The 27515-nt window shown below is 40.6% G+C and overlaps 1 protein-coding gene across 2 annotated transcripts in view; it reads left to right on the top strand.

Annotated features, from left to right (window-relative positions):
• The window catches only part of ric1 (RIC1 homolog, RAB6A GEF complex partner 1), a 44867-nt gene that overhangs the window by 9784 nt on the left and 7568 nt on the right, over positions 1 to 27515 (top strand). The window contains exons 3-19 of one of the 2 annotated variants that reach the window (XM_042509063.1): positions 12287 to 12366; positions 13714 to 13821; positions 16196 to 16341; positions 16539 to 16675; positions 18025 to 18113; positions 18790 to 18878; positions 20717 to 20861; positions 20978 to 21026; positions 21442 to 21615; positions 21709 to 21921; positions 22948 to 22986; positions 23462 to 23572; positions 24079 to 24168; positions 24298 to 24458; positions 25541 to 25679; positions 25825 to 25941; positions 27071 to 27478. In XM_042509063.1, the coding sequence (XP_042364997.1) occupies positions 12287 to 12366; positions 13714 to 13821; positions 16196 to 16341; positions 16539 to 16675; positions 18025 to 18113; positions 18790 to 18878; positions 20717 to 20861; positions 20978 to 21026; positions 21442 to 21615; positions 21709 to 21921; positions 22948 to 22986; positions 23462 to 23572; positions 24079 to 24168; positions 24298 to 24458; positions 25541 to 25679; positions 25825 to 25941; positions 27071 to 27478 (2295 nt within the window). Of the gene's footprint in view, positions 1 to 12286; positions 12367 to 13713; positions 13822 to 16195; positions 16342 to 16538; positions 16676 to 18021; positions 18114 to 18789; positions 18879 to 20716; positions 20862 to 20977; positions 21027 to 21441; positions 21616 to 21708; positions 21922 to 22947; positions 22987 to 23461; positions 23573 to 24078; positions 24169 to 24297; positions 24459 to 25540; positions 25680 to 25824; positions 25942 to 27070; positions 27479 to 27515 lie in introns of both variants that reach the window. The other variant, XM_042509062.1, reaches the window with a different exon arrangement.

Below are 27515 nucleotides of genomic sequence, written 5' to 3'. Positions count from 1 at the left end.
CTTCAGGTGTGCATCTTGCACAAGTAGCTCCAGGCATACTGTTAGCAGCCACTTACAAAACAATTAAAGCTTTACGCGTGATGCTTCAGGCAAAAACTTCACTACTTGAAAGTGTACTTCTGGCTTTTGAAGTTATTACCTGCTACGAAAGTGTGACAGACGAGCTAGTTAAGATTAACTAAAAGGGATAGTTCACCCCCAAAACAAAACTACATATTTTTCCTCTCAGTGCTGTTTATGCTCAGGATAATCCACAGACTTTGCTGTGAGCAGATTCACATAGGAACTACTTTCTTTCCTCTAAACCACACTTACCAACCTCATCTCCACACAGAATGAAGCGTGCATTTACCATGGATGTATCAAGAGAACTGGATGTAGCTTTGGAGGTGGGTCCTCGTGCATATCCAAGTTCAGCTCCTCTAAACTTCGGAAATGTTACTGGCCCAAATGGGGCAAATCCAGATAGTGAAAGGAGTAATTTCACAGAGGTTGTGACACTCAAATAAATGTGTCCACTGGTTTTCAGATATCTGTTTCACTATGTGGCACTATGGTAAAAAGTCTTTTTTGGCCCCATGGTGTCACGTGACAGACCCGGACAGTGTATTTTCAATTTTTGCCACTATGTAAAATTGTCTTCACAGTCTGGCTCGCTGTAATGTTAGCTAGCTCAGTGGTGCTAGGTGAGCTAGCAGTAGATGCACGCTTCCTTCTGCACAGTGATACAGTTGACGGATGTAGTTCAGGAGAGAAAACAGTTCCTATATGAAACTGCTCACATCAAAAGCTCTGTGGAATATCCTGAGTGACCGGGTCATGAGTTTCTTAAATGTATTTTTTGGCGCTTTGAGCACCACAAGCCGAGTGCCATCTAGTTTCATTATATTTGAGAGAATACAGATATCACATAGGCCGATATCTCCGACACAAGGCAGCTCAAGCCAATACAATGTAGACTAAAAAGCACTGCAGTTAAGAGCGAAAGACAATATACATTTTTTCTTCGACGTGGGTCAGGCTCAACATGCTGCTTTAGTGATAGGGACTGATAGAGGGAGCTCATTGTGGCCGTAATGTATGTAGCAAATTGTTTGCCTTCGATACGTCACTGCACAAACTAGCCTTTAACATTTTGAGATAACAGTCGTGTGCCTCAGTTACACTTTGCTCCTCATCTAAAGTCTTGTCATACTTTGTAATGTGCTGATCACGGTACTTTCTATCTGGCTGAGTCAATCAGCTCAAAGTGAAACCGTAGTCCTCTGATTAAAGCGAAACAGTAGTTCTTTGTCAAAATCCTTATATTCTGTGCTTTATCAATCAAATGTTTAATTATCAACTAATCAGGCGAGCTGAAGAGCCTCCTCTGTTGCTTTTGATTATGTGTTGGCCGTTAATGTCCATCGAACCCTGACCTCTTTCTTCTGTGGTCAGGTTTGTTGCCAGATGCCATATTGGAAATACAGTAGATTACAGCAGTCTGAAAGGATCTAACCACCTCAGCTGTTTGTGGAAATGGAGAGGGCCTCGATTTTTTTAGCGAAAATCAATAAAGCTTCATTTGAATGCTGAACCTGAAGAGGGGATGATACACAGCCTGTGTCAGCCTGTTTTTTTTCTGTTTAAGTAATCATGAAATATCTCCCCTAGGATCTTCCTTCCTGTCATTATGGCCCTGCCTCGTTTAAACTCCCCAGAAGGACCCGCCACCAAAAAAATATGCAAATTATCAGCCCACAAAGCTTAAAAGATGTAATTTTAAAAATTCATGCTCATTTCCATGGAGATGAGATGTTCTCGCCAGCATGTTTCTGTATATAAGCCCACACACGCTTACTGATGTTAGTTTAGCCAGACCTTTCCTTCGCTGTCACGCCTCCATCCGGATCATAGAATTGTTTGCAGCTCAGTTTCTTGCCTATATCTATCACCAATCAAAATTTAGGCAGCAGTGTTCATGATTAGGTTTACATAACCCTGCTGTAAAATAAGCAGCTGTCAGTTTTTCCGCCCTTTTTTCAGCGCAGCAAATCAAAACACACCTACACGGCTTTGAAGCATAAAGCGCCGCCATCCGTCTTGTATTCTGACAGCTGCGCTGACCTTGTTGTGTCCACAATTTACGACACAGGTACCACTGAGGTCGAGAGCAAGCACAATTTGCAGATAATACGGCACAAACAGCGGCCTTGCTCACAGAGAGACAGCAGGTTCTGATCCTCTCAGGGAGCCGAGTGTCCCTGAAGGCAGCAGAGTACATCACGGCTGGATTTATTAGCTGCTGTTATTTATTTTCAGCACTGAATGTAAATCTTCTCATCAAGCGTAATCCTTGATAACAAGCCTCATCTGTGTCGAGCTAATGTCTCAACACGAACTGCGAGCTCAGAGAAGCAGCAGACGGATTCTGCATCTGCTGCGTCAAACAAATTGAAGCGGACAAAGAAAGCGTCAGCAGCGGTAGTGGAGTCAGATTGTTTATTATAGGATGCTCATGTAAAATAAACCGAAAGCTGATGAGGATGAGTGTGTGATGAAGCACTCATTCAGCTAGCAGGTGTCCCTTGTGGTCTCATGCACTTGTTTATGTTACTTGTAATGATTATCATCTAGTTTCCGTGTTTACCCAAAACAAAAGCGGCACAGCACACACACCACAGAAAGCACCACAATTTATCTTTTGCAAAACTGGAACAACTGAAATCTGAGCGACATCAAACACTGACATTTTCTGTTTTTTTGCTTCCGTTACTCATGATTGTTAGCTTTGCGGCTAAGACAGCTGTGAGAAGGAAGCGTCTGGTTGAGTAATCTCACACAAGGCAAGTGCCAGAGTCAGCAGGTGATTCAGTCAGCTTCCAAAGGCCATGTGATCATCGACACATAGCGCTACCGCCAAGGCCCAGAACAGAAGCAGACGACATCAAAACAAATCACACACGGAGAATTGATTCATTAGAATCATTAGTGCACACTGGATGGGTGCGCTGCTTTGTGTCTGTGTGTGGACGCTGCGAGCTGCCCGGGGTATAAAACTGTTGAACATTAGTTATAAACCACAGAAACAGCTGAAGAGTGTTCATTTATGTAAAACATCAGGAAATATAATTAACTGAGAAAAGAGATCCAGCCATGATTAATAATGTAATAATAATGCTGGGTTGTCCTCGCCAAATAATCATGTCTTTCTAATTAGTGGGATTATCAGTCTCAAGCAATGCTTTGTATATAGTACTGCAGTGGTTCACATATTGTAGGAAACAGGATGTTTCCTGTACAGATGTTTATGTTCAATGGTTTAGCATTTTCTTTTTATATTATTAACATACTTGCGTTGACATGGAATAAGGGAGACGGTAGACGGTAAACAGGATATCATTTCTGTGGATGAGAGCAAGACTCTAAAAAGATGTGAGACTGGCAGAGAATACTGGTAACAACAGACAAAATTGCCATTTAAAGTAAAAATATTTGACCTTTTTTCCATCCTCTGCAACAGAATTTACAGTAGGATCTTAAGTAACTTTTTCTCCCAAAGCAAAAGCACGGGAGATGCAGACAATTACCGGACATCGTTAGAATAATTGCATAAAATAATGAATACAAAATAATAGTATTTGATATATTGTATGCAACTTATATGTGAACAATCCAACATATTGTCATGCATGTTTAGTTTTACCATCCTGCCATGCTTTCGTTTGTTTTTCCCGTGCAGTCCAGACCGTGTTGTCCTTGTTTTGTCTACTGTGTCTGCCTGATTGTATGTGAACGCCGCGTCAGAATGTGCTGAATCAGAGATTCTCATGTATGCTCTTTAACATTCAGCATATAGCGGCTTTATGTGAAAACAAAATTGATTTAAGTGATCAAAAAAGACGGCAGGTCTGTACCCAAGAAGTTCAGCATTTTCCTTTTTTTATTTTACGTTTCACCAAATACCTTAATCCAACTAATCCTGCGTCTTTTTGTAAACAGTGCGCGGAAATACTGTCAAGGACTCGAGAGGCTGTTTAGAAGTCAGTGTGGCTGAGGGCCCTGCATGTTTTTCCCAAAACAGCACAACTTGTCCTTGAAGCCATTTTGCTGAACATACATTATCCAGTGTTAAAGGGACTACACACACACACACACACACACACACACACACACACACACACACACAGTGGTGTCTTGTGACATTGAATGTTATAGAGCGATTGAAGCAGAAACCTATATTTTAAATTTGTACTGTAGTTACGCATGTCTTAAGAAGTCCAGATAAAGCCCCATTTATCAAGAACGGTGAAAAAAATGGAGATCTGATGGTGTCTTGCGATGAAATGACATTGATTTAAAATAGCGCAGACACGACATAACTTACTGGAAAGTATTAGCATCGGGACCTCTTGACCTCTTAATGTCGGTCTCTGCCCCCCGTTTTCCTTAGTCCTTCCTTTCATCCCGACCTCTCCCAGCGAAGCCAAAGCACACATGAATGAATGCCGTGAATGTGTCTGGGAAAGCATTAAGTCAGGCTCAGTCCCAGGCCCACCCAGCCAAACACAACAGGGAGCAGGTGGAGGAGTTAAAAATAACAGGGCACGCTCGTTCGCTCACTTCCTGGGCTCCGCAAAGTTTGATTCTGACTCATGACTGGTGAAAAGTTTTGAGTGTTAACAGTTAATTTATGTGGCAAAAAAGTGTTTTGACTGGAGTAACCACTGTCACAACCACAATCCCTCTTTAATGCCAACAGTGTTGCAGCCTAACGTAATGAAGCTTTCGTACTCTCATTATCCTTCAGTCCACAGCGATTAACTCGACTTTTATCAGTTCTTTTAATCAAATTTGCCCTTTGGGGAGATGTTCTTTTGTGGTATTTTTACTTTCCTTTCCTCTGGTTTATTCTTTTTGTCACTTCAGCTTCCTTTCACACAGGAAATGTTCAGGGCAAGAGTTGATTAACGCTAAACTTCTTACCCCAATAGTTGTATCTGACATCTGGGTAAAAAGGAACAAGAAATATGGAGTTTAAAATGTGATGTAATAATCTTTTTTTTTTAAAGATTTTTTGGGGGGCTTTTCCGCTTTTTGTTTAGACAGTGAGAGAGAGAGATAAAGAATAGGCATGGAGGAGAGAGGAGATGACATGCAGCGAAGTGTCAGGGCCAGATCAAACCTGGCACTCTGTGGTGCTCAATCTGGTAAAATGGATAGATTTACCTTTATGTTACCGAAACAATAGAAAGAGGGCATTGGGCACTTTGAGTGGAAATAAATAAACGGTATACTACAGAAATTAGATCTTAAAGGTCCAGTGAAATGGAAGTTCAGAGTGTCTTTTGCATCTTTACTGTGACGTATATCCGAGTGAAACTTTAGGATTTAAATCAAATACTTTGCATTTGATTGGACTGCCTAAAAGTAGGCGAGCTTGGGGGCCCTTCGTGGATCACATCAGGCAACAGGGCGCCTAAGTTGTACACCTACTTAATGATAGCTACATTTTTGTGGCTGCAGTACTATTAATGGTCCATGTTACGTGCTCTAACTGTCTAAATTTAAAGGACATTAAGTGTGTTTCTGCTTATTTGTTGTTGGTCCTGGCGGTTGAATCTGGTTTCCTATGGCTACCTGCCTTTGTTGGATTTTTTGTGGCATTAGCATTGGGTAATACCTGCACTGTCTATCTAAGTATGCATGTACAATATATGATGTATAATGTATTATATTCTGTACATACTGGCCTTTTCTTCGGGTTGGGGGTAGGGACTCTGTGTCTCATTCTCTTTTCTTTTTATTGTGTGTTGTTTTTGTATTTTGTATATATCTAAAAACCTAAATAAAATTATAAAAAAAAAAAAAAAAAAAAGTAGGCGAGCTTAGAGCGTTACAGAGCAACAGTGGACTGTTGTCCCCACACACACATCCTTCACTCGCCGTTGGATAAGAGGGACGAGGGAAGGAACGAATTAGACCTCTGCCGCATTACTTAGGAAATGAAGACAAAGTTTTTTCCCATTGATATCTAAACACGCACTATCTTTCTTCATATTGCTCTGTTAGCTGCTACGACCCATTAACGGCAAAGTGCGGTTTTAAATGACCGCTGTGGTTAGCTAATCGCCCAAAGTCTCATTTGATAGGATGAACTTTTGTAAACACTCCAGGATGAGTCATCGAACATTTGAAAATGTTTAACGGGAAGTGAAAAGGTGCAGATATTGATGGAAAACTCTCACATCTCAAGGTCTTAAAAGATCAATCAAAGAAACGTAACAGTAGACATCCCCGTAAATTGTACTTCAGTGGAAAATAAACCAGTTGAATCTGAAACTGGTCCCATTGTCAAAGAAAAAGACACGATACGGTGGCTTTTATACCTCTGATTTGTGGAGCAGAGCTTTCAGGCTCTCGCTCTCAACCATCATATAAATCGAACATCAAACGTTTGCGATGACACGTGCCCTTTTTCACACATGATGTTTGCCATAAAAGCTGTGGGAACTTTACATGTTGAAGAGAACGCAGAGTTTTTCCATCCAGGCACACAGAGGGTTATGATGACATGTACACGTTTTTATCGCCTGCGACGTCTGTGTCGTAAATTGCTCGCTGGCTATGTGTTGTCTTGACTGGCTGCCTTTTTTTTTTCTTTTTTTTTTTTAAATCTCTAAGAAGCCATAACATTTCTCACCCTCATTAGCATTGTGGTGTAATTATAGGACGAGCAGACTTTAAGAAGTAGCAGAACAATAAAAGCCAACGTTGCCCAGGCAGTAGTCCTCTTTGCTTCAACTACCAGCTGTTTCCCAGATGTTTGGCTGCTCACACACCCTGCAGACCTTGAGGCTAACGTAATCACCTCCATAAACCATGGCTAGGACTATCTTTAGCTGTGTGTGTGTGTGTGTGTGTGTGTGTGTGTGTGTGTGTGTGAGAGAGAGACTGAGAGTGTGAGCGAGGCAGCAGAAGCAATTGACAGTGCGAGAGGGATGGACTTTTTCGTGTGGCAGGAGTCAAGAAAGGATCCTCGAGCAGGGGAAACACTTTATAGCATTTAGCTCTTCTTGTGTGTGTTTTGGGATCCGTCCGAGGCCAAAATGTTCCCGCTCCGTTTTTAGACTCACTCAGCGGCCCTCAGGAAAGTGTTTTCAACCAAGAATTTTTTGTGTGACCAGGAATTTAGTGCAATTTTCTAAGGCACAGACATAGTTCAACTTGCATATAAATACACAAGCTTATGTAAATAAAAGCACTGTAAGTCAAAAAAAGAAAGGAAAAGGGTTAAGGTATGAAGAAGAATAAACTAAGTATGCACATATTTTACTGGCACTTTTGCTGGTAATTAGTCTCTTCTCAGCAGGAGTCATCAGGGCGCAAGAATGTTTGAAAATAAAGAGCAGACTCGCATTTCACAGTCAAGATTTTCTGCAGCATTTTATGTTTTATGTAAATAAATGCAACCCTCAGGTTCTCCTCTTATCTCTGTTATACATATACACACATGCAGGATGTGGATGCAATAACAGGGGCATACATATTTTAGCTCTGCAATAAATATAATTTTGCTGAGACTGCATCAGAGAGGTGTTTCAACTCTGGATATCTTTGAGGCTTTACTTGGTGTGGTGGCTGCACTGCGTCCACCTTGATCACACAGTGCTGGTAAATCCTGTCTTGTCGTATAAAGAGAGTAATATTTAATCCTTCAGTCTATTTACACCTGATAACAACATGCATCTTGGGAAATCCAATCAGTAGTGGAAAGATCTAAGACTGTCTGTTCACACCTGGCATAAGAATACGTCACGAGTGACCACTTGTGATGAGATCTCACTTCCCCCATCCATGTCGCTAAATTCCTCCCCTGTTCGGAAAGACTTACAGGGACTAGATAGTGATGACACTAAGCCTAAGGAAAAATACTGATAAAGTGGTGGAGATTGGTGATCAAATGTCTTTTTTCATGCTGCAGTCAGGACTGCCTGTCAGCTTTCACATGCTGCGGTAACAGATGCACACATCAGCATTTGCCATTGCACGTGCACTTCTGACTTATGTTCATTTTTTTTTAAATGACAGCCGCTGGCACTTAATATCAGTGAATTTTGTGAATGAGTGGTACTTCATTTGAGAGAGCCACTGCAGATATCCACAAGCCTGTGTGTGTGTGTGTGTGTGTGTACCTCCAGAGCTTGTTTAAACATGCAGAAGAGAGGCCTCAGTACGCTATTACATGGTGTAGAGCTTTCTGCTGACTTGCCACTTTCTCTGCAAAAAAACACCATCTTCACTTGCAAGCCTGAACTGGAGAAGTTTCCAGTCAGCTTTTTCTTTCTTTGTTTCTATTCGTTTGTGTCTTTACAGCAGCATTAAGTCAATCCTTTGATGTCCTCCTCTTTCAAATGCAGCACCGAGTCGTAATAGTTGGTTTGAATAGTGTCGAAGTGCCAACGGAAGAAGAGGAAGTGCTGCGTGACAAGCGCTAAAGCCCCGTCTTAAGTCCTGTAATTACAGTATCATCTATTACGTGCCTCTCATGTGCCAATTATTGAGTTTGGATATGTGTTCTAAAGACACCGTGTTATTAGCAGCAATATTAGTGCTGCCACAGCGATGCGCTCTCTGTCCTGGGTCTTAATTTTGCCTCTATGAGAAAGAATTGGCCAAGTCAGTGGATTTGCCACTTGAAATTGAAAACTGAGCCGGCGTCACTCATTTGTAGATTCATACCATTTTGCAAGCTCATGAAAAACTCTTGAGAGTAACCATCGGCCGATTCAGGAGCTACAGCTCTTTGTTCCTGCTTCCATTTGTCAAAGGACGTAAAGAGAAAACTTTAAACCTCCTGAGTCACTGGATGCATTTTGCCTTTTGAATCTTAGTGTCTGCGTGTTTATTGGGCCTCAGTTGACAAAGACTGGCGTCCTTCCTCTTCCTGTATCGTTATCTCCGCATGTGTGAATGTATCAATAGCACCAAGAGTCCTGGAGACGTCAGTCGTGGCCTTCTCTCTTGATCTCTCATCCCTTTCATCCACAGTTTTTCACAAATTTGACGAGATGAGTTGAAGTAAACCTGATCACAGTGAAAAGATAAATGGGTGTGTGAATGCTTTCGTGTATCTGGCGTGATCAAAGAGTGGGAGACACTGCTGAAGTTTGTCCTAGGTTGGCAAATAGTTTTCCCGCCCCTCCCCCTCACATCTTTGATACTCCACTGAGATTCCCTTCCTCCTGTAATTGACATGCTTTTGAAGTACAGTAGCTGGCGAGTCGCACTCGCATTTCCTCTCCGAGCGCCCTGCTGGCAAAGAAGTCTGTCTGAGTTTGTGAAAATATGGGCTCAGTAGGGGGATTGGAGACATGACAGCCAGGTCTTCAGATGATTTGAACTTTCTTTCCATGATATAACTAGATATATGCAAGATACAGTATTTCTGCTGGCCTACGCACTGTTGCTTTTATGGCTTATTTTCTGTTGACAAGCCTCCAATGCTGCAACATGTCAATTAAACATTGTTGGGCGGTAGATTTACTCAAGAACATTACTGTGCTTTAAGAAGTATTTCACTGCGGGAAAGTTGGTCTTTTCATAGGCTGTCTATAGAGGAGTAAAGGGCTGTGGCATTCACTTTTGCTTAAGAGTAGGGTTGCAGCATTTTGCTGATTCCAGTGTATACCATGGTATGAAAATCGATGGTTATCATACTGTGTACATTTGCCTATTTACCATATTGAAAAAATGCAGAGAATCTCTCTATTTAAGTTATATTCAAAAGGGGGTCTTTTTGTACAAACATTCATTCAAAATATGGTTTCTAGTTTCAATTGTAGTAGTAAAACGTTTGTTTAATTATAACAAAGCTCTCCTATTTCCATTCCTATAAGAGTAATTATAAATGGTAGTAATAATAATGCTGTAATATCATGATGCTGCTATATTTTCCGAGGTTATTGTACCATAAAAATCTCATTCTCATTCAACCCTACTCAAGCGGTATCATTTACACAAACTAGCCACATTATTATCATACAAAGCTGGTCGACAATCAGCAAAGTATCACGTAAAGTCACTTTGTTATTTCATTGCGTCTCAGATCAAACTACTTAATGTGTGATGATTTTGTAAATTATCATGATGGAGTATGTGTTTTGTGGTTTATGTTAAATAACATATTTCAAAGATGGTGATTTTGCACACAAGTGTGCAGTGTCACTTTCACTGTATGAAGCATTTCACAATAACACTGAAATTTTCTTTTTTTTTGAGCATCTTCAACTGTAACTTCATATAGTGGGACGTCGCCTTAATAATTCAGTTCCACATCTGGATGGTTGACTGTTATACATGTACCCTGTCATTGTTCTCAACAAATATTTGAGCAGTAATGTATAAGTATTGTTTTGTGTCAAAGAATAAGCCTTGTGTAAGACATGGGGCAATAAAAAAAAAAATGCTATGTGACCAAAATAATGGCGATTCATATTATCTCTATGATCAAAATATCAAAAAATGTTAAAATGGTGCTAAAAAATACTGGAATCCCTTCACCTTACGTTTTGTAAAGACACAAATATTTTTATTGCATCAGAAAGCCAGGCTTATCAACTATATGAAGTGGCATCATATCTTTTGAAATGAAATATGCCAGTGCTTGAGGAAGATCTTGAGCTTGGTGCACATGCAGCTTGTTTTTGCAGAGTCCCTTTATTGTTAGTTGTCTCTTTGGACACTGCAAGACACACTTGTCCCAATGACAGAAATTCAACTAATGGTGATTTTGATTTTTTTTTTTCCTGATCCATGATAAACTGTATATCATCCTATCCCTAATTTAATGTTAAGGCACAATTTTTACGTAATATTTTGGGAAATGATCACAGTCGCTGTTAACTTTTGATTTTATTCATATAATCAGTTTGAAACGTCACCCCATAATTAATATTTGGAACCTGTATGTAGATTTAAAGTGTCTCTGTTGACACTGACAACATGTGCAGCATTTTAAAGATCAAAAGCCAATTTAAGCTCTTTTATGTATACAATTTGCACACGTCTGCAACATATGCATGGCAAACTTTTGAATAATGGGCAATTCACTTTTCTTGTCTTTTTGAAGTAGATGTGACGCATGCTGGAGTGTTGTTGTTTGGCAGTTTTTGCCTCTGTGGCTCATCTGCATCGTTGTGGAGCTCCAAAGCTGTTGATGGGTTTAGCAGGCCTCAGTTTGGCTCCATCCTCTCTCTGGCTGTGGCTGCTCTTTCCTAGTCTAGCTTCATGTTGCTGCTGGCTTTACCCTCTTTCTACTTTTAGTTTTCTTATTGCTATGGTGATGTGTTGGCCTGCTACTAACAACAATGTCACCACACTTGAAAATTGAGTGTGCTGCAGCCAACTATGAGCAAAACATCACCATACAGCGAAGCATGACTTCAGAAAATACTGTAAATAGTGGAATAAAGGTTTGTGTGTTGAGCTCACTCTGGTTCTCGGTGGCTCTGGTGCGTGACTGAAGTCTTTTTTATGTGCAGCCATTGCAAAACCATGCTGCATTACTGCGGACAGTGGAGTTAAGATCAGGTTTCGTGTCATGTTCCAGGGTCCAGGCTCAATTTCACCAGTGTCCCTGACAGCACCGTGTGTCTGCGTGTGTGTGTGCGTGTGTGTGTGTGTGGAAATAGCCCTGTTGCTGTATTGTACTCGCATACAAAAATTGTGCTTTACTAATATTTTGACATCATAAATAGTGTGAACTTCTCCCCAGAATAGAGCCTGGAGCCTAACTGTTTTAAAATGCTGACAAATTTGTTTTGGAGCATCATTATCAGTAACAGCTCAGCCTTCTCTGGATTGTGCATTGCAGGGAAATGCCAACCATCATTCCCTGTGCATACAAATATTTTCTAAACTATGACAGCCATTGTGTTGCAGAAATGATCCTTTTATAGCTCATACCTAGGAGATATAGAAAAAAACATGAAAATACTGATCAAGACTCCTTAAAATCTTTGACAAGTAATCACAGTGTTACAATAATTGTTTGTCAAGGGATGGACTCTGCTAAGACACATCATTTGTTGTTTTGAGATAACCAGCATGATAAGAAGGTCTTCTTTTAAGGACACACAGTGTATTATTGATCTGTTGCCATCTTTTTTGTGATTTTTATGATTACAATTTCTTCTGGGTTTTTTTCAAACATTTTGTGTTTTTTTCCATTTCTCTGTCTCAATAAAATTGTAGCTGAGCAACTATACTGTTTTTTAATGACAGTCTCCTTTCTCTCTATTTTCAGACTGCCAAAGGCTACATCCTCTTGTTTGATGTGCTGGGCGGAGGGGATGACAAGTACCTCTATGAGCCCGTCTATCCAAAGTGAGTGCATCGCACATACAAACTATCATACATATTGATATACACATGCTTAGGTAAAGGGAGGCTTCACCATCAAAAAATCATTTGTGACTTGCTGCAGCTGGTTAGCCTGATAAAACCATCCTGATCACGAGAGCTCATCATTCTGTTTCTCTCCCTGGTTCATTCTGGACAGTTGCGTTAGACACCTAAAATCTGATTGGTTGTTTTTGTTAATGTGAGGTTATTTTTTGCAAGTGCCTTTAGGAGCTTTACAAGGAGGAGAAGAAACATGAGTTTTTTTTGCATATTATCTGCCTAAAGTGCTACTTTCAGGATATGTAGGTGTTGTTGTTGCATTTGATTTGTTTGAAAAGTGCTGTGTAAATAAAATGTGATTGATTGATAATTGCAGTTTCAGCAAATATGACAAAAGTGATCTTTATTAAATTTACTAACTACAGCTTTCAAGAGCTATTTAAGCATCATTATTGTGCATGTGATATCGGTCTTGAATGTTCAGTGTATCTGCTTTGAGTTAAAAAAAAACATATTCCATATGTGACATTTGTGCTGTTTCAATTCATTTGAAACAGTGTCAGCCTTGCTGTTAATAGCAAATGTCAAATTATAATGACGCAGCATTGATTTATATAAACACTTAAACACTTTTCTTCTCTTGTGGGATCGGCTGCTTGCTGCAGTTTGTTAGCAGTCAGTCGGCAGCTGTCTGTCACTGTAGCTGGTTACAATGCCAGTAGGAATACAAGTGGGCTTTACTGCTAAATCCTCTTATGTAATGATGTGTTCGCTCTTTACTGAATATGCTGTAAATCATTTGCTGTGCTTATATGGTTGATAAATGTGTATAGTGACATTTCAACTGCTGCTATCACTAATTGTTTAATGTGACAAATGCAGTACTTGGCCAAAAGTATATGGACACCCCAACATAACATCCATATCTGATTAATGAGCACGTCATTCTAAAACCATGAGGAATTAAAATGCTGGTATAACCGCCTCCACTTCTCTGGAAAGCTTTCCATGCAGCCTAGATCAGAAGACACGGAAGTTTTGTGCATATGGGTGTCTGCATGCTTTTCTCTCTTCTTTACAAATGCATCTGTTGTGCTGTGTATCAAGTGTCCATATTGTGTGTATGTGGTGTTTGTATGCCCATGTGTCCACAGTGTGTGTGCGTGTGTGTCTTCCACATTCCTTGACAGCATACCAGCAGAGGTCAAGCAAGTTGGGGCCTGTTCAGTGATCTATGTCAGAGTTAAAATGTGTCGCGTTTTGAGGATCTCAACAGTTTTCCTCATACATCAGTGAAATTAATCCATGTACTAATGTGTGTTTGCACAGAGGAAGTCCTCGTGTGAAGGTGACCCCGGGTTATAAGGAAGAACAATGTGCCCCCGCTCTGTCTTTAGAAATGAAGAAGCCTGTGGATCTGGAGGCCCCCATCACCAGGTAGGATGAAATCTTATCATCCTTTCATCTCTTTTTCCATTATTGTCTCCCTCTTTGAGTTTCTTTCTGTTGTGTCTACCTGTCTGCCTGCTTTAGGCCTGTTATACACCAGGCATCAACATGCGTCTCAGGTGATTGGATCACAAATGAACAGCTCTGAGTGCAGGTTTGAATGCACCCAATGTGTCCTCAATGTGTCTGGAGATCTCATCACCACATTTGAAAGTGGTCTGGGTTTCCTTTGGCCACGTTATTTCAGCAGCGTGTATGCTTTTGCATTGGGGGTCACATAGAACTACTTAGCTTCTGTCCTAATGTCCTTCTCGGGTTAGATGTAGCATTGAAGGACCGTCCAAGGAGTACTGAAGTAACGCTGTCCACTTGTGATCAGATCACGCATGTTAATATCACATGTAACCAGGCTCATAGACCCCACTTCACATTGATGTAGACCTACAGATGTTGAAACCTTGACGTGAGTGCTTCCTGTAAACACTGTAAACAGAAAGAGCACTAATAATCATGTTTGTTTTTTTACCCTCCCCTTTTGCATACAGTCCTCTGTGTATATGTTCATGCACAAAAAGTCATTTAAAGTCTTGTAAATTACACACAAGTAAGCTGTCTTACATTAAAAGTTTTAAAAATAGCACAAGTCAGAGCAAAATCACGTTATTCATGATATAGGTTTACCATATCATTCTACCCGACTTTATACATTTTGTACATACTAAAGCTTTTTGCTTACACTCACATTTAAACCTTTAAACTTTAAACTGCAGTTGTTGTTTTTGCTCTTGCAGCTCACCACTGGATATTTAAAGAATTTCCACCATAGTCACAGCTGTTTAAAGTGACCTGCTCGTTGTGCGCCTGTAAAGGGCATTTGGCTCAGAGTAAAACCTTGAAAAATTCTCTTCTTCCCCTCATGGAAAGTCAACATTTGCAGTGAGAGATGGCGGTGAGAAGCTGAGCTCCTCCGCTCTGTCAGTTTAAACACAATGGCCTGCAGAGAGACATACAGGACTCTGTAGAAATGGAGGGGCGCTCAGAGAGGGAGGAGTGATGGACAGATGAATAGAGGTGGGTGGAAGGCTTTAGTGATGATTGATGAGAGGATGATAGAAAGATCTATTTTGATTTTGGTGTTCGCCGGATGGAATTTTGAGTTGCCTGGAGCGTAACTGATTAAAATCAGCCTCGTGTGTTATCAGGATATTATTTATTCAGATGACAAGCAAGGCATATTGGGAATTTTGTTCAGTGAGATTGATGGCTTGTCATATTACCTCATGACTGTGCTTGCTTGTTCAATATTCAAAATGAGGCGTTTCTATTTTGACTTTTGAATTTCAGAATCTGCTATGTTAAACGATAGAAGCTCAAGCAAAAGATCAAGCTGATTTTTTTTTCCATTTTGAAATCGGCACACCTCTGTGACGGCAGATACATTTTCAGGTCTTTGTCTGTGTGTTGTCATTTAGGTGTGTTTGGACCTTTAAACGCAGTCCCAAAATCATAACATTGATGAGAAGAAACGATTAAAGCCAAGGCTTAACAGTGGAGTCTGTTAGATAAGAGCCAGTGTCTACCAGGTCCCTGCTGTCTCCTTTGTGGTGGTTCAGTCTGTGCTAATTTCAGTTCTTTTTTTCTGTCTTATCACCCCCACACCCTCCAACTCGACGTCTTTGTTTGCTTTGTGAAAAGAACAATTTTTCTTTTTGTCCATATTTTTGTTAATCTCGTGTTTGTATTGTCCGCTTCTTTCATGTCCTCGTGTTCATCTGTCACATCTCCTCCACTGTGTGAACCAGACAGAGATTACAGGGTAGTCATCTGAATGAGAGCACTCTGCTGGCATTTCAAAGGCACAGCTTGATTGTGCAGGAGATGAGTGGGTGTCTCCTGCTGTGAAAGTACAGTAAAAGTTGTTGCCTCCTTCCCAGTTAAAAGTCTGCTGTTCTTGACACCCTGGAATCCTTGTCATTTCTCTCTTGCGCGCTTTTCTCTTCTCGGTTGTCTCATTGTGCCATCTTCGACCTCTCATGCTTTTTGAAAGACAATGAAGCACTTTAAACACACACACAAGCACGCCGTTGTTCCTTTGTGGATGTAAGAAGACGGAGAGAGTTGGCATGGGCAGCTATGTGGCCTCATCACAGCTGGCCAGTAAAAGTTTCAGGCTCCACTCAGAGGCCACAGCTGGATGATGACTAGTCCAGTGTTTTCCAACACTGCTGCTTGTTATCTCGTTCTAACTTTTCCTACCTACTGTCCCTGTTGCTCTCTTTAACTACCTCCTCCTCCACAGTTTCTTTCTTGTCTTTTGGGCCTCAGTGCTCATTTCTGTCTTTCTTCTTCTTCTTCCCACCAGCCTGCAGTCCCTCCAGGAGGACTTATTGGTGTGCACCGCAGATGGCTACCTCCACGTGCTGCACTGGGACGGGCTGGGCAGCAACGGAAGAAAGGCCATCTGCCTCACTACAATCCCCTTCTCGCTTGACCTGCAGTCTGCTCGAGGTTAGAGAAGCTAAACACAGGAGAAGAGAGCAGGCCTAAAACTATACAATCTAAATGCAAAGTTGACTTCTCACACACACATACATGTTTTGCATACAACAGTCCCCAACCTTGTCCCATGTTTTGCTTTCCCTCAGCTCCAGATTCAGTCTTTGTTTTTTAACATAGAATACTGAAACCTCTGTATGTGTGTACAGGTGGTCCCTCTCTGGACCTGGAGGGAGTGCATATCCGCTGTATGGAGTATTGTGTAACCCTTGGCGGCTTCGCTGTGGTACTAAGTGATGGACGCCTTGGCTTTATCACACCGCTCAGCAACACCATCACAGCAGATGTAAGAATACTTGAAAACACACACTGCTGAAGTTTAAACGTGCGCAAAATTTAACAGGCAACCTCTAACAGACAAACACAGGATTTACATCCAGATTATGTATAATAGTTGTGGTACTAAGAAGTTGATGCAAATTCTTATTAATAAGCAAGTTCTTTAACTAGTGCCATCGATATCGCTTATGCACATCGGCGTATGGCATCACCTGACTGCATGGTCACCACCTATTGTAACTAGGAAAATCCCAATTTATAAACCGATTCTCCTGTTTTTAATGATAACTTGACTTTTACTCTTGCAAAGAAATTAAATATTCTGCTCGGCTTTGAATCATTTATCAGTCTGATTGTTTTGCTTCCAAGTGTTCGAGATATCGACCTTAGAGATGTCTGCCTTCTCTTAAATATAATGTTGTATAAAGCACCAAAAAATGTATTTGAAAAACTCAACAGCAGTGTCTCTTTCCAGATATCATTACAGTTAGTCAAGATAATCCACACAAACCTTGTTCTGAGCAGTTTCATGTAGGAGCTTTTTTGTCTACGGAAGTACAATCATATCATTGTACAGAAGGAAGCATGTATCTACTGCTAGCTCACATAGCACCACTGAGATAGCTGACATTACAGTTCAGTCAAGGAGGACGCCATCCAGAGCTCTTCCTCTATGAGTCGATGTACACTGCCATCTGCACGGTGATACAGTTTGCAGTTGTTCCTCCGTAGAAAGAAAAAAGTTCCAACATGAAACTGCTCATAACGAAGTCTGTGGATTATCTCAAGTAACCGGGTCTTGATTTCTGGAAAAAGACACTGCTGTTAAGTTTTATAGCTTTATAGCGATATCGCCAACACTTAACGACCTGTCGAGTTTTAGCAAAGTGATGACGCAACTTGATCAAGTCAACAGGTTTTCATGTTTGATAAACTGGCCAGCTCAGTATTTTTCATAAATGTCATAATAATATAATTCAATGCAGATCTGGCTTCTATTACTTAATCTTGGCAGGATTTAAACAGTAATGACTGTATCCGTAAGATATCTTTTTACATCCAACAAGGCAGGAGAAGCTCACAATTAATACGTTGTTCTAGCATTTTGGGTGATGTTCCTAAAATTGGGAAGTGGGTGTTGGGGTCGACATTGAAATATAACTGTGTCCAGATATAAATGTCAAATCGTGACCAAGCAGTCTGCTGGTAATTTGTATATATTCTCTTAGACTTGTCAACACATTTTAAAGTTAAATATAAGTGATGCATTTAAAGAAAACAGCAGTTTAAACACACTCTGTTGACATCATACACACATTCTGTTGTGGGTAAATGTTTTGTGTGTGCATCCAGCAGCTGCAGGGCGTCTGGGCAGCAGATGTGACTGATGGCACCTGTGTGGCTGTCAACAACAAGTACAGACTGATGGCCTTTGGCTGTGCCAGGTACGTGTCTGCAACTGTCTGTCTGTCCGTTTCTTTGCAGTACAGTGTTGTGAAGAAAACTAGGGTGTGTGTGTGTGTGTTTGTTTGCATCCGTGTGTCACAGAGATGGATTGTGGTCCGTGTAGTGTGTGTGTGTCCAGTGTGAGAATCTGCCAGTTTGTGTTTGCTCAGGCCTACCTAGTGTGTGCTCGTCAGAAACTCCCAGTGGATTGTGCAATCTGCCAGGCTGGCAGGAATCTCTCTTCCTCATTTCTCCTTCAACATCTTCCTCTATGTTTTTGTACCTCACTGAAGCAACTCTTGATCTGAGTCTTTTGAACATTATCTGAATAAACCTTTGAATACTCCCTTTTAGATAAAAGTGATTGTTACTCTGATGTTAGATAGCTGTGATTTTTACCACTGAATGAGCAAGAGGTGGTCTAAAAATCTTCAGCAACAGATGAAATTATATTTAAACCTCTGTGATTAATCATTTGCAGTCACAAATGACAAAAACGTGCCCTTGATTGTGTTTTAGTTATGGACACGTGTGTCCGTACTGTAGCCTGGAGGCTTTGCTCCAAATAACAGCCAAAAGGTCACTTGAAGTAGCTGTTTCTGATTATGTGTTACAGCTTACACTCCCCCGGAGCAACAAATTATGGCCATTAAAATGTGTTTGTTTTTATTCCAGCGGCTCAGTGCTGGTGTACATGATCGACACCACAACAGGATCCATGCAACTCTCCCACAAACTGGAGCTCACCCCAAAACACTACCCAGGTATCACAACATGTGCTCCCAGTTTTTCTCTTTCCTTCTTTTTGTCTCTCTGTGTCACAGCCCTGCGCACATTCCTCGTTGAGATAACTCGCATTCCTTCAGCTTTCCCTGTCTTGGGTGCACATGCCTGCATTTCCCCTTAGGTCACATCTGTTACAGTCAGACTCCTGTAATGAGATTTGGAGCTATAGCTCCACCTAGTGGGAGAACTGGCATGAAGGCCGATCACTGCTCTGCTTTAACAGTGAATCTGTCCATCCTTAGACTATCTGCAGGTTCTTAAGAAGTTCCAGATTCTGCAAAAATAGCCCTAGAAAGTATTAAACTGAGTTAAATTTAATTTGCAAAGGTCTTTAATAGTCTTACGTAAGCAGTAATGTTAGCTCTAAAATGTTATTGCTTCTGATTTTGGGGTTGTCAAAAGATGTTAAACACTTGTAAACTAAAAATGGGATAGTTGCAAAATCGGATTTTGCATCCAAGTGACAGCTCAGTTCTTTTTGTGGAGTTTCAATTAGCTCATCACCTATAATAGCAAGTACTGCCAATACTGCCAGTTACAGTTGCTGAATTTTTTAGTAGATATCAATAACTTTGAATTGTTTTTTGTCATCTTTCCATTTCTTGGTGCTTATCCAGGTCTAGGTTGCATTGATTTATTTAATCACATAATTAGGAATTTTTGTTTTATACTACTTAGCTATTTTTATATTGTTATATTTTATATTATTGTCAAATTGCAGCTCATATCATCTCTAATGGTTTTTAGGGGTGTAAATCGCAAGATGCATCACAAAACGACATTATACTCTATGGACAAACATTCGGTTGGATTCAATTGAAAGGCCTGAGATCGATATGAAACAATATTAGTAAATATCATAACCATTTTCTGCCTGGCGCTATGCCACGAGCACTGTTTGAACAATTTGTAAGGAGTCGTGCTTGAAGGAAATAGTGGCACAGATGTGCTGTAGGAAATTCACAATTAAGGCACATCTTAAACATCATGACAAATATCAGTGTTTCTATTTTGCATCTATAATATTGGATCTCTGGTCATCGATCCAGATTGATTTATGGTGGATCCCTTTTGGTTTTCCATTGTACTTTTATGCTTTGGCCAGAATGATTGCGTAACATTCTGTATGTTATTAATACTATCTTAAAAAACATTTAACATTTAGCCGTGCAGAAACCCTGGTTTATCTGCTCTATATAATATAATATACAATTAAAATCTTTGCACTAATATTTGAACACCTGCATCATCTCAGACACACCTTCACAACACATGATTGTTTTGTCTCACACATGGTGGGCTTTAGTACTGTAAAAACAACACACAAGTGGCATACTGCAGTAGTGATGGGGGGTTCCAGTCCCAAAACAGATCCTGTGTTAATTAAGTTGTGTTTTGTCAGACAGTCATGCTCTAGAAAGCTGTGATTTATTTGGAAGTAAAAACAAGTTATTTTGAGCTAGCAATCAGGAGAACTGCTGGAGTTTTCATCAAATAATAATATCACTCTGTAATATCAAGCTCTGTTGTTCAGAGCTTTTGCTCCCAGTTAAAGACCAAACGTTTATGAGCTCAGAGCATCAAAGTAAAAGACACAAACTGCAACATGCATGAAAAATACCAGGGTACCTTCACAATTATCCCTGTTTATCCTGCCATAGAGAAGAGCACAATATGATCTGATTCAGTGACAGATATGTAAAAATACTTCTATTCCACCATCTGCTTTTGCAAGTATCAAGTATTTTCAAAGATACAACTGTAGCTAAAGCTTTCTGAACTCTTAATAACTTCTCTGCATTCTTTGCCTGTTCAGACATCTATAACAAGACGGGCCCAGTCAAGCTGATCTGCTGGTCACCTGACTACAGCGTTGCCATGGTTACATGGGAGTGTGGCGGCCTATCGCTGTGGAGCGTCTTTGGAGCTCACCTCATCTGCACTCTGGGAGAGGACTTTGCGTAGGTGTACACAAAAATGCACCAGCACAAATGTCATTCAGTTTGAATTCCTAAGTTTTCTCTTGATTTTTTTTTTTTTTTATATTTATCTTTGTGGTTTTTTGTCTTCTCTTCAGGTATCGTTCTGATGGAACCAAGAAAGACCCCATTAAAATCAGCTCTATGGTAAGTGGTTTGACTAATATTGTCCCAGCTTCTACATTTTCACTTAAAAAGGACTTTTGAATGTAAAACTCCTGATTTGTAGAGCATATTTCAGAGATTTAAAGTTACAGAAATCAATAAAATAATTGAAATGATGATAGAAAATCAGTCACTACAGTTAAAAGCACACGTGTTGTAGTTATGTTAAGAGTCAGTGCCCATTTAATCCTGTTATTTACAAGCAAATTGCTATCACTGAAGTGGAACAGATGCAACACTCAGACTGTGTTAACAGTTATTTCTATTTTAGTTATAATAATGAGACTTTTTTTCAATACTATTGTTTTTATTCAAATGATGTTTCTACAAATTGACAGTTTGCTTGTTACATGTAAAATTTAGTTATGTTGCCATTGTGCATTTCTGCCCTTTCCAGAGCTGGGGAGCAGAGGGCTACCACCTATGGGTGCTCCCTGACAAACATGAGAGGCGGAGGCAGGAGGAGCAGCAGGAAGACGAGGACATGGTCCCACCTCCTCACCCCTCCCTGCAGGCTGGCATACTGCAGTTTCACTTCATCAAGAGTGCCCTCACAGTCAACCCCTGCACGGTGAGAGGAAACATATCGTCAGTGTTTTGAATACACACACAAACACACACATTAAGCACTAATGCTCTGTTTGCTCCTCCCTCGCCTGTACAGAGTAATCAGGAGCAGGTGCTGCTCCATGGGGAAGACCGCCTCTACCTGACCTGCGGTGACCCCTCGCAGGTCCACAACACCTCTGACACACATCCGCACACACACTTACACCCGCATGACAGCAGCCCGCTGCACCATCCCCCCAACCCCGACTCCTCTCTCTCTCAGGGACTCAGCACTTTACTGGGACACAAGCACTGGCACGTGGTCCAGGTAAGACTGCACCATCATCACACCTGGTTTAGTGGGATTTATACAGCTGTGAAAAGAGTATGGAATAGAAAATCATTATCTTCAGCCTCTATATGAGTAATCTGTGCTCAGAAAGGCACAGAAGACACTCAGCAGCCAAACACACATCCTGAACCCCGAACTGTTGTAAAAGGTCGACCGTTGATAATGCCAAACCGTAGATTAAACCAGTACAAAATGCTAACCTCATTCAAAATACTAAACAGCAATAAGTCACTTTGACTAGAATACTGTAACCTGATATAAATGTATTGCTGGAAACTGGCTAATTTTGATGTTATCTATTTTTAATATGTGAAACTAGGTTTATCGCTTTTATTATTTATGGAATTAATGAATGTAGGCACGTCAATGCAAGTGTTCATATGTGTGACGATATGTCTTGTTTTAGCTTACCTTAATATTACATTTCATTGCAGCCTCAGGCCATCATGTAGAATCAGCATTAGAGGCTTTTAGGACTGCGATTATTTTCATTATCAATTAATCTGCCTATTTCATTTTTCTTTCATAAATCAATCATTTTCTCTATAAAACACTTACTAAAAAATACCCATCACAATTTTCTGCAGCCCAAGGTGACGTCATCAAATGCCTTTTTTGTCTGAGCAACAGCCCAATACCCAAAATTTTAATTTGATAAAATGTAAGTTAAAAAAAGTGAGACATTATCTCATTGAAGAAGGGAACTCTCAAGTATGTGGCATTTTAGCTAAATCATTATTTAAAATACAAACTTACAGTATGAGGTAGAGCTTGAGCTGCAATGAATGTAAACAATATTGGCACCAAGAACAACTCTATGTGCTTTATAAGACAAACAAAACAATTATGAGGATACAGATGTTAGCAGCTCATAATGCTCAATACCACTGATATCGCCAAGAAAGTATTCAACAAGTGCCTTGATCTTGTCTGCATGTGTATGTGGTTAAATGGAAATAAGGTATAGTTGATCATCTTTCTTACATTTTTGTGTTCCTCTAGATTCACAGCACATACCTAGAGAGCAACTGGCCTATTCGGGTAAGTATGGGAACATGTGTGTTTGTGATTTTAGCCTCCTGGTCCACCAGGTCTAGTGTCAGGGAAGTTGTTAGTCACTGTATTAAATTGTCTGTGAAATGATCTCCCGGAGTTTATAATACAGCAGCATTTACAATGTAAACTGATACTGCTGTACTCACAAGTGTGTGCATAAGCGGAGTTATTGTTTTACAAGATGTGGGAGATAAAGGAAATCTTTAACTGTAAGGTATAGTAAACATTTTCCTTCTCTTCTCAGAGAGCATGGGCTGGGTTAGGAAAAGCTGCTGCTGTGAACATTTAAAGCCCATTTTGAATGATAGATGCTTATACAAGCAGACTCATCTTGTCAATATGTCAGTGTACCGATAGCCAACAAAAACCGACTGTTTGGTTTACATGTGTGTTTTTGAATCTGTGTCAATATGTGACATAATTTCGTTTGTCTTATGGACGTGTGTGTGCGTGTGTACAGTTTGCAGCCATAGACACAGCAGGCCAGTGCATGGCTGTAGCAGGGAGGCGGGGCTTTGCACACTACTCCTTATTCACAAGGAAATGGAAGCTGTTTGGAAACATCACTCAGGTATGTGACAGTGTAGATAACATATAGCCCTCTCTAAATGGCTTCAGCATAATTTTCAATGAACAGCTAGTTACAGGAAACTGTTACATCAGGCTAAAGAGCTCCATGAGTCAGAGCAACAGACTGATCCAACCTCTCTGTCTCAGGGAGCAGCACAGGAGATCATTCCTGCCAAGTGCAATAAGACTTTATTATCATCTGCCTTTGCCAGAACAGGCTAACTTACACTGACTGACATGGACATGTATTTATTTATTTTTTTTTTTACTTACTTACCTGCTTTTAGTCAGCATAGCCTCCTGTGTTTGCATCTGTTTTTAGTGTTTTAATCTATAACTGATGTTTAAATGTATTTATGTCATATGTCCCTGCACAGCTAGCTTCTCTGTCACAAGCTAGGTGGTGGTGTGTTTTCGAGCAAAGATTTGATAGATTTGAAAATATTTCCAGATGTGCTTTTTATGCCTAAGTAAATAATATTAACGTGCGTTTGCATATCTTTGTAGGAGCAGAACATGACGGTGACGGGAGGGCTGGCTTGGTGGAAGGACTTTGTGGTGGTGGCATGTTACAATTTTACAGATCAGCAAGAGCAGGTGAGAAATAAACACCACTTGGTTACTTCACTGTTTGTCCCCATAAATTCAACTATTTCTCTCAATTCATCGTGATTCTAGTTGTGCTCATTACAGTGTTTTCCCTTGTTCTGCCTCTGCTGACAATAGTTGAGGCTATATCAGCGCTCCTCCAACCTGGACAATGCCTTTGCGTCTGTCACTAAGCTGCACTCAGTCACTCTGCTGCTCAACGTCTTCAGAGACATGGTCATCCTGTTCAGAGCCGACTGCTCCATCTGCCTCTATAGCATAGAGAGGAGGAATGACAGGTGGGCTCCTGTGTGCACATGTTACAATTTCAGGCTTAACTTCAGAGCTGCATACTGCCCACCAAAGGCATAAGACCTTAAATCAGTGTGAGTGTAGAAATTGAGAAAAATAACAATGTTGTTATGGTGTCCAACTAAATGAACTGTAGATACTGGAAATATTGAGACACGGGATATTTGCCCATATGATAGAGTAGGTGTTTATTGTTCCAAATATGACAAAAATAAATTTTTGAGCTTGATGAAAGGTTAAGGTTGTTTGCCTTTGCATGGCAGCATAGCACTCACTACTGGATACTGACATTAATCTTTTCCAAGGATAATCTCATTTGCTTGCATTCTGCCAGGCCTTTTTATTGTCTGACCTTGTCCTGTAGTTTTTTTTTAACTTGGAACATATTTGTTATTCATGCTTCGTAACAGTAGGAATGTTTTGCCAGATGGCTTTTACACCCTAAACCTTTAGCCACTGCTTTGGCCTTTTTTTTCTAAATGAGGATTGGTGAAAATTCTCTGGATGAACTGGATACTGTTCTCTACGTTCAGCACATTTTCTTCTTTCACACACTCCAGCACCAGGGAAATCCCTGGCACCAGTGTTCATAATAGTGTTAAGTAATAATGTTACCCAGCCACATTTTCCCCTGGGAAAAGAGGCTTTTAGTAGAAGCTATTGACCTTAAACCTGTCACATGACAGACCTGCCTAAGCATTATGTCTGTTGAGAGTAGACATTATTTTCTATGAACAATATACAACCAGCCTCAGACACATAAATCTTTGTCAGAACTTTGAAGATTTCTGCTTACTTCGTTTTTTTTAGTGACCTTTATCTCCAGTCAAGTACAGTGAATAAGTTGACACGGGGAACCTACCTGAATAAAATATTTAAGTAAGCTGCATCAAGTTGTTTGCCAGCATTCTGCTTAGCAATCAAATGCTGTCGCCTCTCAAACTAAAAGTTTTTGCAAACATCTTGAAGTTTAAGTCTTGCGAGTCTCTGTCTTAGTTTTTCAAATAATGTTTAACCTGAAAGTCATGATTCTGATCTATAATGTGTGCACCTTTATTTGATGTTCCAGTCCACACCCGACAGCCAGCGTGGAGTTGTTGCAGGAGGTGTCAATGTCTCGTTACATCCCTCACCCTGCCCTTGTGGTGTCCGTCACGCTCACCTCTGTGCGCACAGAGACTGGCATCACATTGAAAGCCCCGCAGCAGGTAACACAGTATCACACACACACTCACACACACACTCACACACACACACACACACACACACACACACACACAACACACACTTACTTACATTATCTCTGTAGGTGCATTTTTATTCATGTTTTATGTGTTTGTGTGTCCACCTCAGGCCTGCATGGCAGAGAGCATCATGTTGAATCTGGCTGGCCAATTGATCATGCTGCAGAGGGACCGTTCTGGACCGCAGGTACGAGAGAAAGAGACGCCTGCCAACAACAAGAAGCTGGTGAGTGCAATGCATGCAACAATGTGCAATGCAGTGGTCTCAAGTTACACCAGTGTTTTTCACAAGTGCTTCAACAACTCTTGCTACAGCAATATTAAGGAAAAAACGAGTTACTTACACTAATGCAGCCTTCTTCAATTTTCCAAATAATTAAAGTTTTCCAACATTTTATCCCGTATGTCAGCAGCTCAGCTCATGGGTGAATGTTGGCTACAAATCACTTGTGTTTACATTAGTTTTCGCTGATATATCACCGGTGCATTCAGTGTTCATGAGTTACTGGCAGATAATCTTGATGGTGACCTGATGATCTTAAGTTTAAGTGCTAGTTTTGTCACATCTGTATCACCTCAAGCATTATTAATTCATCTGTTTGCCTAAAGAGCCGGTCATAGTTAAGCAGTTACCAGTGACCAGCACTTATCAAACAATGATGTGACTGCAGTAGTTTGTTATAATCAATAAGGTTAGTCTTCTACAAACTTTGAGCAACTAAAGCAGCATGAACAAACAAAGTATTTTAAGCCCAACAAAACAAAGTCATAGAACATTAAGTGAAGTTAAGGGGTTTTGCCTTTTGGTGTATTTTTGGTTTGTTTGTTTTCTTTGGTAGGTAAAGGCTAATACAGCCCACTATTTTCAACAAAAAACAAAACAGGAGACACAGGATATTTGTCCATATGATAGAGTGGGTCTTTATTGTCCCAACATGCTTCCAGGTAGCATGTAAACACTGGCGTGCAGATACTGCAAGCTCTCATTGGTCTAGCACGAGAGCTACAGGCTAAAAACAAGGTCAAAAACATAACGCTAGTGACATTTTTCAAAATAACTCGGCATGTTTGGGCTTTAGGACACTTAAATTACTTTGGACGAGCAAGATGAAGACATTTTGTGGTTTTATTATTCATTTTTATACGTTATTATTTTCAATTGTTTGGGAGATGAGTGCAACGCCTTTTCCCTGTGAACCTCTGGCAGTGTTTTTGTGGATTTTAAAACTTCACCCAACTTTTCATCGGCATGAGGGTCAGTAGATAATGACTGAATTTTCATTTTTGGGTAATCTATCGCTGTTAAATTTTGTATTATTAAATTATTATTATTAACACTTTTCTTTCTCTCCTAGCTACCATTTTGTCCTCCGGTGGTGCTGGCCCAGTGTGTGGAGAACGTGTGGACCACCTGTCGCTCCAACAGAAAGAAACGACACCTGCTGGAGGCCTTGTGGTTGTCCTGCGGTGAGGCAGGCATGAAAGTCTGGCTGCCGCTGTTTCCCCGAGACCATCGCAAGCCCCACTCCTTCCTCTCCAGACGCATCATGCTGCCCTTCCACATCAACATCTACCCTCTGGCCGTGCTGTTCGAGGATGCCCTGGTACTGGGGGCAACCAATGAGACTGTGCTCTATGACGGGCTGCAGGGATCCTCTGAGCCACTGGAGGCGCTGTTTCCCTTCTGCACAGTCGAGAGGACTTCCCAGATCTACCTCCATCACATCCTGAGGCAGCTGCTAGTTCGCAACCTGGGTGAACAGGTACATGGAACCTCCTGTCTCATCACCTCAGCTGAAA

Source organism: Plectropomus leopardus, chromosome 20 (genome assembly GCF_008729295.1).
Source record: "Plectropomus leopardus isolate mb chromosome 20, YSFRI_Pleo_2.0, whole genome shotgun sequence".
Taxonomy (NCBI): Eukaryota; Metazoa; Chordata; class Actinopteri; order Perciformes; family Serranidae; genus Plectropomus; species Plectropomus leopardus.
The sequence above is the reverse complement of the archived record's forward strand: the minus strand, read 5'-3'. Positions and strand labels throughout refer to the sequence as shown.